General features: G+C 45.6%; 1 protein-coding gene across 6 annotated transcripts in view; it reads right to left on the bottom strand.

The window, feature by feature from the left end:
• RFWD3 (ring finger and WD repeat domain 3) overlaps positions 1-17,364 on the bottom strand; it is a 395,707-nt gene that overhangs the window by 132,383 nt on the left and 245,960 nt on the right. For all 6 annotated transcript variants that reach the window (XM_033942519.1, XM_033942524.1, XM_033942520.1 and 3 more), the window contains one exon: positions 5,920-6,148. In XM_033942519.1, the coding sequence (XP_033798410.1) occupies positions 5,920-6,148 (229 nt within the window). The remainder of the gene's footprint in view (positions 1-5,919; positions 6,149-17,364) is intronic.

Genomic DNA, 17,364 nt, shown 5'->3' with positions numbered 1-17,364 from the left:
TTCAAAATCAGAAATTCACGACGACGCCTTTGGGTATCTCGAGCCAGATCTGGAAATATTTGTATTTTAAATCCCAAAAATTCTTTTGACTTGTTTTTGAAGAAAAGTCTCAGCAACCAGTTTTTATCCGGTGCCAAGGCAACAGTGAGAAGTTGCTGGTGTCGCGATTTCCTTGTCCGACTGTTCTAATATCAGTGAAACATTTAAATTCTGTTGGACCTCTGTAGGTAGTTGTTGTGGTTCTTGATATTGTTGATGTTGTCCTTCAATTTTCCGAATAGGCAGATAATAAGTCTGAGTTAAAGGTGGAAGCAATTCTTCTGAGATATCCAAAATTTCTACCATATATCTTTTTATCATCTCTCTCGGAGATATTGTTGCCACTTTAGGAAAATTAATCAACCTGAGATTGTTATTACGAGAAAGATTATCTAAAGCTTCCAATTTTCTTCTCATATTCATATTGTCTTTCATTAACTTTTCACTAAGTTGTTTAGTGGCAGCATTTGAATCTTTAAGGTCCTGAAAATCTGTTTGTAAACCTTTAATATTTGTTTCATGGATATTTAGCTTTGATTCAATTTGGGAAATTTGGGGTTTTATAGATTTTGCCAAATCTGCCACCAGATCCCATATCGCCTCAAGAGTTATTTCTCTGGGTTTCTCTATTTCAACAGTTTGTGCTTTTTGTATAGGAAAATTAGCTATAGCTGACCTTTCCTCCTGCATGCTGTTCTCCTGGAAGCTGCATTCCCTCTTGCTGCTCTGAGCCTCAGCCATTACCGAACTCTCAACACAGGAGTCCACATCCATTCTCCCCTGTCCGATGACCAAAGCCTCACTGGACAGGAGCTCACCAACCTCAGATAGTTCTGCTGTCCGAGGGGAGCTGGTATGCTGAGGAAGAGGGGGTGGCTTTCTGGCGTCGGGGCTTAACGATATTTCCAAGCCCGGGGAGACCACATCCTGCTCACCGAGTGCTCCCAGTGGGGAAGCGACGCCACCGCCGACACTTCCTGCATCCGGCGTATTAGTTCCTCGATGTTGCCGAGTCTAGCGAAGTAAGGGCGCCGCGAGGCTACAGCGGCACTTCGTCCCCTTCTCTTTGGCATTGCTGAATGAGGTAAACACCGCGAAGGAGGAAAAAACAAGCAGGTACTCACTCTCGGTTCTAATCGGGACGCTCAGCTAGCTGCCCCGTTGGCCATCTTGGATCAGGAATCACGCCTTCCTTGTGCCTGTACTTTTTAACATTTTTATAAGCGATATCGCTGAAGGGCTGTCAGGCAAGATTTGCCTCTTTGTGTATATCACCAAAATCTGAAATAGAGTAGATACCCTGGATGGTGTGAACAACATGAAGAAGACCTAGCAAAACTTGAAGAATGGTCTGAAATTTGGCAACTAAAATTTAATACTAAGAAATGCAAGGTCAAGTTTTTGGGCTGCAAAAACCTGAAGGAGCAGCACAGTTTAGGGGGTGAATAACTTATGTGCACGACAGAAGAGCAGGACTTGGGTTTGATTGTATGTGATGCTCTTCAGGTGGCCAAACAGGTTGAAAAGGTGACAGCAAAAGCTAGAAAGATGCTAGGGTGCAAAGGAAGAGGTATGGCCAGTAGGAAAAAGGAGGTATTGATGCTCCTGTATAAGAACTTGCGAGACCTCATTTAGAATATTGTGTACAATTCTGGAGACCATACCTTCAAAAAGATATAAAAAGGATGGAGTCGGTCCAGAGGAAGGTTACTAAAATGGTATGTGGTCTTTGTCATAAGGCATATGGGGAAAGACTTAAGGATCTCAATATGTATACTTTAGAGGAAAGGTGGGCGAGGGGGAGATATGATAGAAACATTTAAATCTCAAAAAATATATCAATGTTATTAGCCTAGTGGTGAAGATACCCACTGAAGCATATTTACAAATAGTGGAGAAAAAGCCTAAACTGCATTTAAAAATGCTTTAAATATCAGATGGCAACCCATTTAAATACCTATCCTATATAATAAAACCGTAGAACGCGCATGCGCTCTTGAAAAATCGTGATCCCTGGGGCCGTGTTTTCTGATCCGTGGCCGCGTTCCATTTTAGAATGCAGCCAGGGATCACTCTGGCCACTCCTCCTCATTCACCAACCCGAAGCAAGATCCTCACCAACCGGAAGCAAGCACCTTACCTCCCGCCCTCGCTCATCGCTGCTGCTGCCGCTGATCCTTCTCTTTGGGGCAGCTTGCGATTATGGCCGGCTTTGGCGGGCCTCGCAGGCCTCTTTCCGGCCTCGGTGGCACGTTCCCTCTGACGCACAGGATCGCGTCGGGAGGGAGCGTGCTTCCGGGTTGGAGAGCGGCCTGTGAGGTTCGCTGGGGCCGGCCACCACGATTGCGGCCTGGAGCAGGCCAGAAGACACCTGGATGCAGGGAGGGTAAGCAGGGGAATCAATACAGGGGGCCAGAGGGAGAGGGAAAGGGGGCTGCTTTGGGGGGAGGGGTGTGCTGAGGGGAGACAGAAGGGGCCATGGAGAGACAGGGAGAGTGAAAGGGGGCTGCTTTGGGGGAGGGGTGTGCTGGGGGGAAACAGAAGGGTCCATGGAGAGATAGGGAGAGGGAAAGGGGGCTGCTTTGGGGGGGGGAGGTGTGCTGGGGATAGACAGTTTTGCTCTGGGGGGAACACAGAAGGGACCATGGAGAGACAGGGAGAGGGAAAGGGGGCTGCTTTGGGGGAGGGGTGTGCTGGGGACAGACAGTTTTGCTCTGGGGGGAACACAGAAGGAACCATGGAGAGACAGGGAGAGGGAAAGGGGGCTGCTTTGGGGAGAACACAGAAGGGACCATGGAGAGACAGGGAGAGGGAAAGGGGGCTGCTTTGGGGTGGGGAGGTGTGCTGGGGACAGACAGTTTTGCTCTGGGGGAACACAGAAGGGGCCATAGAGAGATAGGGAGAGGGAAAGGGGGCTGCTTTGTGTGGGAGGTGTGTTGGGAACAGACAGCTTTGCTCTGGGGGGAAGACAGAAGAGGGCCATGGAGAGACAGTTAGGGAGAGGGAAAGGGGGCTGCTTTGGGGGGAGGCGTGTGCTGGGGGCAGAGAGCTTTGCTCGGGGGGGGGGGGGGGAGACAGAAGGACACAGACAGCGGCCAAGGAGAGAGAGATAAAGAAACACATACAGACAGACACACATATATTCTAGCACCCGTTAATGTAACGGGCTTAACGACTAGTGTGGCATAAATGCACAAGAATCGAGTCTCTTTCATTTGAAAGGAAGCTCTGGAATAAGAGGGCATAGGATGAAGTTAAGAGGTGATAGGCTCAGGAGTAATCTAAGGCAATACCTTTTTACAGAAAGGGTGGTAGATGTGTAGAACAGTCTCCCACAAGAAGTGGTGGAGACAGAGACTGTGTCTGAATTCAAGAAGGCATGCAATAGGCACATGGGATTTCTTATAGCAGGGGTAGGCAATTCCGGTCCTCGAGAGCCGAACCAGGTTTTCTGGATCTCCACAATAAATATGCATTACATAGATTTGCATCTCAAGGAGGCAGTGCATACAAATCCATCTCATACATATTCATTGTTGAGATCCTGAAAACCTGACCTGGCTCCAGCTCTCGAGGACCAGAATTGCCTACCCCTGTCTTAGAGGAAGAGATAATGGTTACTGCTTATGGGCAGACTAGATGGGCCATTTGGTAAATGGCCTTTATCTGCAATCATGTTTCTATGTTTCTAAGCAAAGAAAGATAGGATGGACTATTACAATGAACAGATTTAAAAGTTAAAATTAGAAATTTAAAACAAAACTGAATGGGAAGATCTATGTCCCAATATTGCCATAATCGGATTGCTAATGTCGATCCGAAAAAAAATGACAGGTCTAGTCCTGTCAGTAACTATGTTACCAACAAGTCTGCCTGTTTTTTCATCTTGTTTCTATGGGCACAGATTTTGCATGTGTTTGTGCCTCCGTGAAACCGCCCCCCCCCAAGAACCCCTCCTGTGCGGACTTAAATAAAAATTGGCAGGAAGGATGCCCACTCCCTCCTGCATCTGCGAACCCCCCTCCCTGCTGAACCGATTGATCCCCCGCCCCCACTCTTCCTACTTTAGAAAGAATAGGCAGGAGGGATGTCCACCCCCTCTTGCCACCGGATGCCCCCTGAACCACCCTCACACCCTCCAAACCACCCCTGTACCTGTACAGAAATAAGACAGCAGGAAGGATGCCCAGTCCCTCTTGCTTGCTGGCCTGCCACTCCAAAATGGCAGGACTTCCCTTCCCGGTGATCTTAGAATGCAGGGGGAGGGGCTTAGGCTCCACCCTGTGTATCCCAGATACACTGGGCAGGGGTCCTAAGGCCTAGATTGGCTCAGACGCTTAAAGCCCCTCCCAGGGGGAGTCTGAGGCAATCTGGGCCTTAGTCCCCCTGCATCAGTGCATTCTGGGATACATGGGGAAGAGCATAAGGCCTTGATTGGCTCAGACACCTAAAGCCCCTCCCTGGGGGAGGGGGAGTGGTGGTTCAACTTGCTTTTTTTTAATGGGGCAGATATTGTATGTGTAATATATGTACAACATCTGTGCCATAAAAAAAAAAAGAGAGCGCCTCAACAGCTGAGTGGCAGGAGTCTGCTTTGGGGTTTCCCCTGCCGCTCAGCTGTTCAGGCTTCTCCAAACCAGCTCTGGGATGTATGAGAGCTGGTTTCTAACAAGCAATCAGATGGGATTAAAGCTGTCCTGCGCAAAACTCATTCGCATAGGAAGCTGTTTAAAATTAGCCAAAAAAAAATTGGCCCATAGTGACGTGCAAGGTCTTTTTTTATTATATAAACTTTATTCATTTTGAAACACTTACAATAAGTGTAAACAACATAGAATATACATTTAACACTTTAGACATCATTTATAACTTTACAAGGTTCATTCAGAACATAACCCTCCCTCACCCCTTCTAATCATAATTTTTTAATTACTTTAATGATAATCATATGTTCAGAGTTATATTATACATATTTAAAACTTAAGTTATTCATATGATAAATCAGACTTATTTATTAATCCTCAAAAATAACCACCCTTCTTTCTTATTATCATCTGTATAAATAATCAATTAAAAGCCCTTATAATCCTCCCACCCTCCCTGGATGTGCATTTTATCTAAGAAAAAAAAATCAAAATTTTTTACACTAAAAGTATAATTATAATAATGGGAAAGGGGGGATATATTGCTATATTATTGGTTTAATCAATATTTTGAATATATTACATGTATGATATGTTTGATTTACAATATTTGTGGAAAGGGAGGGTGGGGGAGGGGCTTAATTTATGTATTGAAGATAATAGAATTTCAAGTGATGTATATGATTCAATTGATGTAATATTATACACTTGATGTAAGATGAAAAAATGAATAAAGAAATGGAAAAAAACAACCTATAATAATTCTACAAAAGACAATGGGCCCCAAATTAAGTTAAAGTTTTTTGTATTCCCTAATAAATCAACAAGGTCTTAACGCCAATTTTTGGTGCATCTAGCTCTAACTCCTCCTTGAGGTATTCCCCTATCTTGACAAAGTTAGGTTCTTTTGAAGTCCAGAACCTTCAAACTTGAGTAAGTCCCCTCATCCCATATTTTAACATTGAACCTCACCATTCAGTGATCACTAGATGCCAGATAATCACACCGTAACTTCCTTTTCTTTCTACTCCTTCTATGAGGAAATTCTTCCTTGATTCTACCCACTTCCATTCCTATACCTTTTGTTCTTCAAATGCTCTTTCAACTAAAAAGGAAAAAGTTTACCTTTACTTCTTAAAAGTTTTATAGAACTAAGTTTATTAAAATGCCTTAAGTAAAGCACAAACTAGCTGTATTTGAAATTAGTGTAAAATATGTGCAGACTAACATGTCTTACCAGGGATGAGTGTGGCCTGTGGGGATGGCTGGGAGACCACAAGGCAGCTCATCTGCTCACAGTATGCCATCACCCTGCAGTTCCCAGCCTGCGAAACTAAGATAGCTTTATAAAAGCTATATTGGTGCTGGCTCTGGCTGGATGGAAGGCTGCTGGAGAGATTGGAGCAGGATCCATTCAATTGCTGGGAGGCACAGGGGCCATGCTGGACTGTCCGCATCTTCAGCTCCTTGAAAAGAAAAGAAAGCAGTTACTTACCATTAATAGGTGTTATCCAGGGACAGCAGGCAGATATTCTCATACATGGGTGACGTCACCGACGGAGCCCAGGTAGTACAGACCACTTTAAAAGTGCATCGCCACTTTAAAACAGACTTTAGAAAGTTCACGATAGCCCAAACCGCGCATGCATGAGTGCCTTCCCGCCCAACGTAGGGCGCGTGGTCTCTCAGTTAAGATAACCTAGCTAAGAAGCCAACCCTTGGAGGTGAGCGGGTTGTGAAAATATCTGCTTGCTGTCCCTGGATAACACCTGTTACGGTAAGTAACTGTGCTTTATCCCAGGACAAGCAAGCAGCATATTCTCACACATGGGTGACCTCCAAGCTAACAGAAATGGGATGGTATGGAAAATAAATTTTGTAATACAGATTGGCCGAAGTGCCCATCCCATCTGGAAAAAGACTCCAGACAGTAGTCAGAAGTGAAGGTATGAACTGAAGACCCGGTGGCAGCTTTACAGATTTCCTCAATGGAAGTAGATTTGAGGAAAGCTACAGAAGCTGCCATAGCTCTAATTTTTTGGGCTGTGACACGACTCTCCAGTGCCAGTCTAGTCTGAGCATAGCAGAATGAGATGCAGGCAGCCAGCCAGTTGGAAATCGTTCTCTTGGAAATAGGATGCCCCAACTTGTTTGGGTCAAAAGAGATGAACAATTGGGGAGATGTTCGATGTGGTTTTGTACGGTTAATGTAATAGGCCAAAGCCCATTTACAGTCCAAAGTATATAAAGCGATTTCTCCTGAATGAGAATGAGGCTTAGGAAAAAACACTGTTAGAACAATTGACTGATTATGATGAAATGAGATGACAAGTTTTGGAAGAAACTTTGGATGTGTACGGAGAATGACTTTGTCATGATGAAAAACTGTGAAGGGTGGATCTGTTACTAAAGCTTGTAACTCATTGACCCTCCTTGCAGAGGTGAGAGCAATAAGGAAGACCACTTTCCAGGAGAAACTTAAGATGAGTTGGGCCATTGGTTCAAAAGGTGGCTTCATCAAGCTGGAAAGTACAACATTAAGGTCCCAGATTACAGGAGGAGGCTTGAGAGGTGGTTTCACATTGAAAAGTCCCTTCATGAATCTGGAAACCAAAGGATGAGCAGTGAGAGGTTTTCCCTCTACTGGCATGTGAAAAGCTGTAATAGCGCTGAGATGAACTCTGATAGATGTAGATTTGAGTCCAGAGTCAGACAGAGAAAGTAGATAATCCAACACTGATTCCACTGCCAAGGAATTTGGATCATGATGATGAAGGAGACAGAGAATGACACTGTGGTTGTTACCCGCGGCTAGCTGCGAGTAGCTGCAGGTAACCCGCCGAAACGGGGAAAGAAAAAAATAGTAGTCGCTGCGGGGACGGTGACAAGGCCATTCACCGCCCTGTGGAGCGGTGAATGGTCTTGTCTCCGCAGTGAGGCAATCGAGGATCGCGCGGTCCAGCAGCCCCCACTCGCCCAATCGCAGTGTTCCGTCAGCTCCCTCCACCTCACCTTATATGCAGAGTTTGCTGGCTTTCTTTTTCGCCCAGCCGCACGAGCGGCTGCTCCAGTTGTTCAATCTTCTCCTCTGCTGCAACTTCCTGTTTCCGGTTGCATCATAGCAGAAGACTGAACAACTGAGCAGCCGTGTGTGTGCAGCTTTTTGAACGCGTGCGGCTGGGCGAAAAAGAAAGCCGGAAAACTCTGCATCTAAGGTGAGGTGGTGGGAGGGAGCTGATGGAACGCTGCAATCGGGCGGGAGGGGGCTGCTGGACCGTGCAATCGCACGTGTTCCCAGCTCACACTAGGAAGGAGAGAGATTCTGGGCCAAGGGGATGAAGAGGGAGAGAAAGAAACCCACAGCAGGAAAGAAAGGGGAGGACAGGCAGGTAAGCCAGATGCTGGAAGCAGGGGGGGAGGGGAAAGAAGCTAGATGGGGTTGAAGAGAAGAGACACATTGGTGTGGAAGAGGAAGAGAGGGAAAATCTGGACACAGGAAGGTAACAGAAAGAGGGGAAATTATGTGCATGGGGCATAGGGATAGAGACATAAAGGGGACAAGCCATGGGGATGGTATACGGACACGGGGGGGGGGGGGGGGCAATGCCAGATACATAGGGGAGATATTAGAAATGGGGAAAATAGGAACACAGAAGCGAGATTGTTTGGGGACCAAGCTCACAGGCTCCAGCGGTTTGCACAAATTACATTGTAACCTGCCACGAAAGTAAGAGGGAGGGAGGGAAGTAGTTAGATAGGCCGCACGAGAGGAGCTGAAGGGTGGTAGAAAGGAACAGATGGTAAAGGAGGGAGGGAAGGGTGGTGGTGGAAAGGAATAGAACAGACATTGAAGTAGGGTAGAGAGGAACAGACCCTGAAGGGAAATGTGGAAGACAGAGTGGGGAGAAGACGCTGGAAGGGAAGAAGACAGATGCCAGACTATGGGGGAGCGGAGGGAAGAAGATGGGTGCTAGACCAATGGGGGGGGGGTGTGAAGGGAGAGGCACAGTAACAGCAAATGGAAGACGCAGAGAGAAGACACACAGTGGATGGAAGGAATTGAATGAGAAGATGAGGAAAGCAGAAACCAGACAACAAAGGTAGAATAAAATTTCTATTTATTTTCTTTTTTTTTCCTTTAGGATAAAGTAGTATATTAGTTGTGTTGATAAAAATTTATAAACAAAGCCCTGCCAGCTGAATATCTCTTTCTCTAATTCAGCAGCCAGAACTTTGATTTATAAGGAAGGAATAAGCTAAATATTGCAGTACTAAAGCTTATATGGATGCTGCGGGAACGGTGACGGGGCGGTGAATGGGATGGCAGTGACGGTGACGGGGTGCTGAAGGGGATGTTGGTGATGGGGTGGTGAAGGGAACGGTGGAATGGGGCCGGGGAAGTGACGGGGACAGATTTTTTCCCCGTGTCATTCTCTAAAAACAGAGTCCACTCTTGTTGGTAACATTGTTGAGTGGCTGGTTTCCTGGATTCTTCAAGGATTTGTCTAACAGGTTGAGAGAGATGCAAGTTAGATGGATTCAACCCAAGAGAAACCAAGCTGTCAGGTACAGTGATAGCAGGTTGGGATGCAGAAGAGACTCCTGATTCTGTGTAAGCAGAGTAGGAAATATTGAAAGAGGTATGGGCTCCCTGGAACTGAGTTGAAGTAGAAGGGAGAACCAATGTTGCCTGGGCCACCGTGGAACAATGAGAATCATGGTGGCTGCTTCTTGCTTGCGCTTGAACAGAGTTCTCAACATGAGAGGGACTGGAGGAAATGCATACAGAAACAGGCCTGTCCAATCCAGGAGAAAGGCATCTGCTTCCAGACGTAGAGGAAAGCCTGGAGCAAAACTGGGGCAACTGGTGATTATGAAGAGGCGCAAACAAGTCTACTTGTGGAGTGCCCCATTGAACAAAGATGGACTGGAGAGTTGCAGGGTTGAGAGTCCATTCATGAGGCTGAAGAATTCTGCTGAGATTGTCTGCTAGGGAATTCTTCTCCCCTTGAATGTAGACAGCATTTAAGAAAAGGTTGCGAGCTGTCGCCCAAGTCCAGATTTTTTGGGCCTCCTGACACAACAGGAGAGAGCCTGTGCCTCCTTGCTTGTTTATGTAGTACATTGCTATTTGATTGTCTGAGCGAAGGAGGAGGACTTGAGGGCAGAGGAGATGATGAAAAGCTTTGAGGGCATAAAACATTGCTCTGAGTTCCAGGAAACTTATGTGAAATTTCTGTTCCCTGGCGGTCCAAAGACCCTGAGAATGAAGATCGTCCATATGAGCCCCCCAGGCTCCCTCGTGATGAGGAGGCAAGTGAAAAAGGAGACCTCTGGATAGATTGGAAGAGATCAACCACCATTGAAGCGACTGCAGAAGATAGGAGGTCACAGATATATGGTGCAAGAGACAATGGACGCCATGTGGCCTAGAAGAACCATCATGTGCCTGGAAGAGATGGATTGAAGAGGAAGCAATTGCTGACACAGACCTATGAGAGCCTGAAGGCGATCTTGAGGAAGAAACACTCATGAGAGTGGTGTCTAGGATTGCCCCAATGAACTGCAGACGTCGAGTCGGAATTAGATGTGATTTGGGGAAGTTGACTTCAAATCCTAGTATCTGAAAAAAAGAATGATCTGAGATGTTGCTTGGACCAATTCCTGAGATGAAACAGCCTTGATCAACCAGTTGTCCAGGTAAGGGAAGACTTGAAGGCCGTGTGATCGGACGATGCGGCCACTACAATCAGGCACTTCGTGAAGACTCTGGGAGAAGATGCCAGGCTGAAAGAACCTTGTACTGGTAATGACATCGATTGATTTGGAACCGAAGGTACTTCCTGGAAGCCGGGTGAATTGGAATGTGTGTGTAGGCTTCCTTGAGATCCAGAGAGCATAGCCGATCATTCTGATTTAGGAGAGGATAAAGCAGGGCGAGGGATAGCATCCTGAATTATGTTGAGGACCCAGAGATCTGATGTTATGAGCTCCCAGAGAGCTCTGAATAACTGAAGATGGCCTCTGATGGGTTGAGGCATAGGCTGTAGAATGCTGACGTTGGCTATGCTCTAAATGAACACGTCAAAAAGGCTGTGTTGATTTTTTAAGTGTAGCCTGTTTTTGCTGTTGCTGACGTGGTTGTTGCTGTTGTCTTTGCCTCCTGGGTTGAGACTGAGTTGGAGCCATAGGTTTTGTTGTCTGAAAGGACGAGAAGGTGGAGGTTTCTTTTTGGGCTTGATCAGAGTGTCCCACCTGGTCTCGTGGGCAGACAACTTCTGGGTAGCCATGTCCATGGAAGCACCAAAAAGCTCGTCCCTCAAACAAGGTGCATTCGCTAGCCTGTCCTGATGGTTAACGTCGAGCTCAGACACCCGAAGCCAGGCTAGACGTCTCATAGCAACTGACATTGCTGCCGCACGAGAGGTAAGCTCAAAAGTGTTGTAGGTTGATCTAACCATGTACTTGGGGAGCTGGAGCAAGTTTGAAAAGCAGGAAGCTTACGATCCGGAAGGTATTTTTGGAACGTGGCCACTTATTTCATGAGATGCTTCATATAGAAGGAGAAATGGAAAGTGTAGTTACCAGACCGGTTGGCTAACATGACATTTTGATATAGACATTTGCCAAACCGGTCCATAGCCTTGCCCTTTCTTCCAGGGGGTACAGAGGCATAAACACTCACCCACGAAGATTTCTTTAATGTAGACTCCACCAGAAGAGACTCATTTGGGAGCTGTGGTTTATCAAAACCGGGACTAGGAACCACTCTATAAAGTAAGTGTAACTTGCGAGGAGCCACTGGGATGGTAAGTGGGGCTTCCAAGTTTTTATAAAAAGTTTCCCATAGGATATCATGGAGGGGAAGTTTGAGGAACTTCTTGGGTGGCTTATCATAGTCCAAAGCATCCAGGAATTGTTTAGATTTTTTTTAGAATCAGCCTCCAAGGGGATGGATAATGTCTCAGACATAGATTTTTCAGATGGTAAAGGAGCCTCTTTTGAAGAATGGCAAATAGAATCATCTTCAGAGAGTAGAGATTCCTGTTCAGAATCCCCCAGAGATCCGAATCTCTAGTAGTTCGGTGTCGAACAGACAGTACCGAAGGCTCCAGATGGTCTGACTTCCGCAGTGCCTTTCCGGACTGCACCAACATCGTCTCAGGTGACGTTTGTATGGGAGACGATCGGTGTCTACGAGTCTTCGGTGTTGGTTGTCTAACAAGAAGCGGCAGCACCGATGGAGACTCTTGAATAGGTGCAACCGGTGTCGAGGACTCAGACATGACCGGCACCGGAGGAATCGATGTCGACATGGAAGTCGGCTTGAGCATTTGAAATTGTTCCCTTAATGCCTCTTGCAGCAATTCTTTAATCTGCTGCTTAAGAGTAAGCACCTGTACCGCTGGCTTTTTGGCTGGTACCTTCGATGTGGTTCTACGCTCCGGCAATGAGGAGGTCAATGTCGAGGCACTCACCGAAATCGGAACGGAGCGCTTTTTGAGTCTCCTCGAGGTTGGCAGGACTTGACTCACTACTACTGTGACCTGAGGACCCATGGGGTGGGGGAAGGCTTCTTAGCCGGCTTACCCACTGCATGCAACACCGAAGATGGCTCTCCTAATGTTGAGAGTTGCGTTGTCAACTTAGATGGCGCTACTGATGTCAAGTCTCCTTTCATGCCGGCGTCGAAAAGGAGTCACTGCTATATGAGGCGGTTCTTAAGTGTTCTTTTTTGAAGTGACGAGCAGTGGGAACAAGTCTCTGAACGGTGCTCAGGCCCCAAGCACTGGAGACATCAGCAGCGCGGTTCAGTTACTGAGATGGGGCGAGCACAACAGCCACACTTTTAAAAAACCATTTGCGGATAGGACACTGAAGGAAACACGGCCTCGGCAAAATCAAAATCCAAGGTCAAGGTGGAATAGTAGGCCCCACTGGGCCAAACCCGCAAAAGGGAAAAAGTAAAAATTTTTACTACTTTTTTATAAAATAAGCAACAAATAAATAAAAACTGATTAAAAAGTCAGAGACCCATGAGAGCAGGAAGGCAGTGGGAAAAAAGATTTCAACGGCCGTTGAAAAAAACGTGTCTTCTTAGCTCTGCGGAAACTATGAAACTGAGGGACCTCGTGCCCTACGTCGGGCGGGAAGGCACTCGCGCATGAGCGTTTTGGGCTATCGCAAACTTTCTAAAGTCCGTCGGTGAAGTCACCCATGTGTGAGAATTTGCTGACTGCCTGTCCTGGGATAAAGGTGGGTTATTCCACATATTACTTGTGTTTAAGCAAGCCAAATAGGTTTAATATTAGTACTAGGTCAGGGGCCTAAGTGAATGACAGAAATCAGCCAAGGGATGAAGATGGCTATGTTTGCCTTGCAGGCATGTTAGATTATAACGGACTTCAAGCTGGGTATAGCAGCTTTAAACTCTGATGTCCTTGCTGCAGAGAAGACAGAGTTCCATTCTAAGAGATGCCAAAAGAGCAAAGCATGCAGATTGCCAAGTAACTAAATTGTGTAAACTTGCCAAGTAAATGTAAACTTTGAGCACTAAAGAAAACCTTGTAAACCATGGAAAAATGTATTTTCCTCATAAAATCTAACTTATTTTAATCTTTTACCTGATTTTGCTTTTAATACTTTTTGGTTAGGTTATTTTCTTTACTTTCCTCCCATTCTCTATGCCTCAATGTATTGTTTGCTCTCTTGATATCTATCTCATTCATTCCTTCTACCTCAAGTCTCTCCTCATTTATTACTTTTTTTCACAGAATACATGAGCAAAGTACATTGAAAACATAAAAACATGATGACAGATAAAGGCCAAATGACCCATCCAGTCTGCATATCCATAGCATCCACTATCTCCTCCTCTCCCTGAGATCTCACGTGCATGTCTTGTGCGTTCTTGAATTCAGACATAGATTTTGTCTTCACCAGCTCTATTGCATCTATCATCCTTTCAGTAAAAAAATATTTCCTTAGATTACTCCTCAGCCTCTTAACTTTATCCTATGCCTTCTCATTCCGGAGCTTCTTTTCAAATGAAAGAGACTTGTCTCATGCTAGGAGGAGCGTGTGGTGCAATGGTTAGAGCTACAACCTCAGCACCCTGAGATTGTGGGTTCAAACCCCACACTGCTCCTTATGACCCTGGGTAAGTCACTTAATCCTCCACTGACCCAGGTACATTAGATAGATTGTGAGCCTTCCGGGACAGATAGGGGAAATGCTTTAAGTATGTAAACCACTTTCAGTGTGGTTGTAAAACTACAAAAAGGCGGTATACGTCCCAATCCCCCCCCCTTTATGCCACATTGGTATTTAAACTCCATCATATCTCCCCTCTCCTGCCTTTCCTCCAAAATATACATATTGAGATCTTTAAGTATGTCCTCATGCAACTTACGATGAAGACCACTGACCATTTTAGTAGCCTTCCTCTGGACCGACTCCATCCTGTTTATATCTTTTTGAAAGTGAGATCTCCAGAACTGTAAAGTGGGGAGGGGAAAAGATGTCTTATGAGGTCAACTGCAGCTCTTTTAGGGTCAAATTTATTAAGCCGTTTCCCATTTTCTCTCTAAGAGAAATGAAAGCTATAAAATGAAAGCTATAGGCTTTTCACTTAGGTTACTGACAAAAACAGGGAGCCAGAAATCCACCCCCTCCCAGAAATGCAGTCTCTTCTATCCAATCTGTTACCTTCCACTCTTGCTTTTTACTCAGTCATTCACTCATGTATTGCCCATTCACCTTGTTATTACGCAGTCTCTGTTAGCCTGCTCCTCTCCCTACCTGCCTCCTTAAATTGTCCATCTCTATCCCATCCAGGAAACAAACCCACATACTCTATCCCTGCAAACAGTGACCACCTCCCTTCAAGTCCTAACTTCAAATAGCTAATCAGTGACTCCCCACCCCTACCACCAGACCCTAACTCAACAGCCAATTACAGCCTCACTGTTTCCTTCTTTTCCCCCCCAAAGCCAGGACCTCTGTATAGAATGTGGAAGCACAGCTTCCTCCTTCTTAACCTGTGTAATGCAGGAACTCCTGCACCAATCTCTGGTTCTCAAGTCTTGCAATTCCAGTGCAAGAATCCTGCACTGTCTTACTAGACTCATACAGAGATATGTGGTGCAGAGGCATGAAAATCCTAGAAGCATAAGAGAAATATCTAATCATCATGGTGACTCTCAGCCCTGCTTGCACATCCAAGGTTCCAAAGGCTGCTCTTCCAAAAATATTTAATGTTGTCAGGGTCTGCAGTAAAAAGGATTGGCATTTCATCCCTGCCAAAATCCACACAGCTGTCAAATCTTCCCTGACTGGGATTTCCTCCTCAGGTCTCTTTGTATTAAGTGGTACCTTCTGATATTGGGACCCAAAGGCAGGCTGTGGCTCTACAAAGCACATTATCTGGCCTTTTTTCAGACAGAATGCTTGGTGCATTAGTAGCATTAACTCTAGATAGAAAGCAGTCCTGCAGCTGGAGCAGGGCTCTTTATTTAACATTTTTAAGCCCCCTCACCCCAAGGGGACTTCAAAGAGATGATTAGCAGGCTCTGCCACTGACCAAATGATATTTCCTGCCAAAAATAAAGCTTTCATAATGGCAGGTGAATCATTTTCATGTGCTGGTTCACACTTCCTTTCTGCAACAAGTGGCACAATGATCCCTTGGTGCTACAAACAGCTCAAGCTGACATTTCTCTTCACAACTGTGGCAGCGGATCAGCAGCCATGAACTGAGGCAGGTGCTCAGAACAGCCCCACTCACCTCTCAAACCGTCAGGCCAACTTGCCCTTGGAGATGCATTGGAAACACCACTTGCTTGCAAGTCCATCTCGTATTTATTTAGTTAGTTTCTAGCCCATCCTCCCAGAAGAGCCCAGAATGGGTTACAATTTTAAATACATAGTGGAAGGATAGCTCAAAGTTACAAATTCATACATAGCAGATATACCAAACAACTTTTTGTGGACTTAGACCTGGTTTTAGATGGCCTAAGTCACAACATCCAAGTTCTGTCTTGGCAGTGTTGTAAAACTTTTGGTTATACATGAAGTACAACTAAGTCTAGGGTGGCCCACGTCCCACCCAAATCCCGCCCTCGACACTCCTCCTGAAACGTCCCTTTTAGCTCTGGTCGTTCAGCAGCACTGTGAAGGCCTAGGTCCTTTTTAAATACATCTGAAACCCGGTTTGATTATCGGCACTTGGACGACTTTTGTTACTGATCGTCCAAGTGCCGATTTAGGCCGGTTTTTAGACGTTTTTCTGTTTCGATTATGAGCCCCATAGCTTTTGAAAATTTATAGTGAATTTATGTTTACTGACCACCAATAAACATACATTCTCACACTTACACATGAAAGAGTAAATTCTATATATGGTGTCTAAAAAATCAGCACCGAAAACAGTGCTGTTCTATAAACTGCACTTATACCCGAGAACCATGCCTAACCATGTGGCCATTTGCACCAACAAAAATATGGTGCAATTTCCCACACTTAAATTAGGTGCGTATGCCCTTATTCTATAAATAACAACTTATATCAGTGTTCATCCAGGGCCTCAGCGACACCACATAAGACTCAAAATCTTTCATAGCCTGAAGCTTTATGTGTCATATCGTCATTAGTCCTTATTTCCAATATAGAAATTTTATTAATTTCCAGAAAACATTTTTTACTTAGCTTAATTTCACATTAACATGTCTTACCTAAAGCTTTCTCAAGGATGCCAAAGCCACAAAATGCTATCCAACTCTAGTAAATTATTGAGGCAAGATGGCAGCATATTTTTTACTAGCACTATATACTTTACAAAAAACTGATTCATCCTAATCCAATCAAAGATGAACGGCAACAATGGGATAATTCCTGTGTACTACATGTAGGACTGAATACATGCTTAGGTGGGTGAGCACAGTAGCAAGGCGAACAATAAGGCAGCTAGAGATACAATACATTCGTTGCATAGGGCAAATACATTCAATGCAAAGGACAATTTTAAGGCATTCTTGATGAAGGTACATGTAATAGGGAGACAAGATCTTGTATAGTTTGGAATTGGATGCATGCAAATCAAGTGGGAGAGCACATAAAGAGAGATAGTATAATTTTGCTAGGGTAGAATTAGAGGTTAGGGCAGACATGGGCAAACTACGGCCCGCAGGCCAAATCTGGCCCGTTTAGCTTGTTAACCTGGACCGCAGCATCAGAGGCGGCTGTAGTTTGCCCTTGTCTGCAGCGTAAGGCAGGGTTTCTAAATGCGTGGTACACGGCCCACCTGTCCGTCCGCTCACCCGCTATATTTACTTACAGCCCTGCTGATACCGTAACGAAGGGAAGAGCCAGGCATGTACCCACAAGCCTTCTCCCGACGTCAATTCTGACGTTGAAGACAAGGTCCGGAATTGGCTAGCTCGGACCTTCTCTCCTATGTCAGAATTGTCGTCAGGAGAAGGCTTGTGGGTACGCACCTGGCCCTTCCCTTCGTTGCAGCACCAGCGGGGCTATAAGTAAATATAGTGGGCGAGCGGCGGTGGTGAGCGGACGAATAGACGGGCGGGTGCCGGACTGGGAGGGGGAGGAGGAATCGGTGGCGGGTCAGCTTGGGGGCAGGCAGGCTTTGGGGGATGGCGGGAAGTAATTAAATTCAGCTGGTGCA

This window comes from Geotrypetes seraphini, chromosome 4 (genome assembly GCF_902459505.1).
Source record: "Geotrypetes seraphini chromosome 4, aGeoSer1.1, whole genome shotgun sequence".
Taxonomy (NCBI): domain Eukaryota; kingdom Metazoa; phylum Chordata; class Amphibia; order Gymnophiona; family Dermophiidae; genus Geotrypetes; species Geotrypetes seraphini.
The sequence above is the reverse complement of the archived record's forward strand: the minus strand, read 5'-3'. Positions and strand labels throughout refer to the sequence as shown.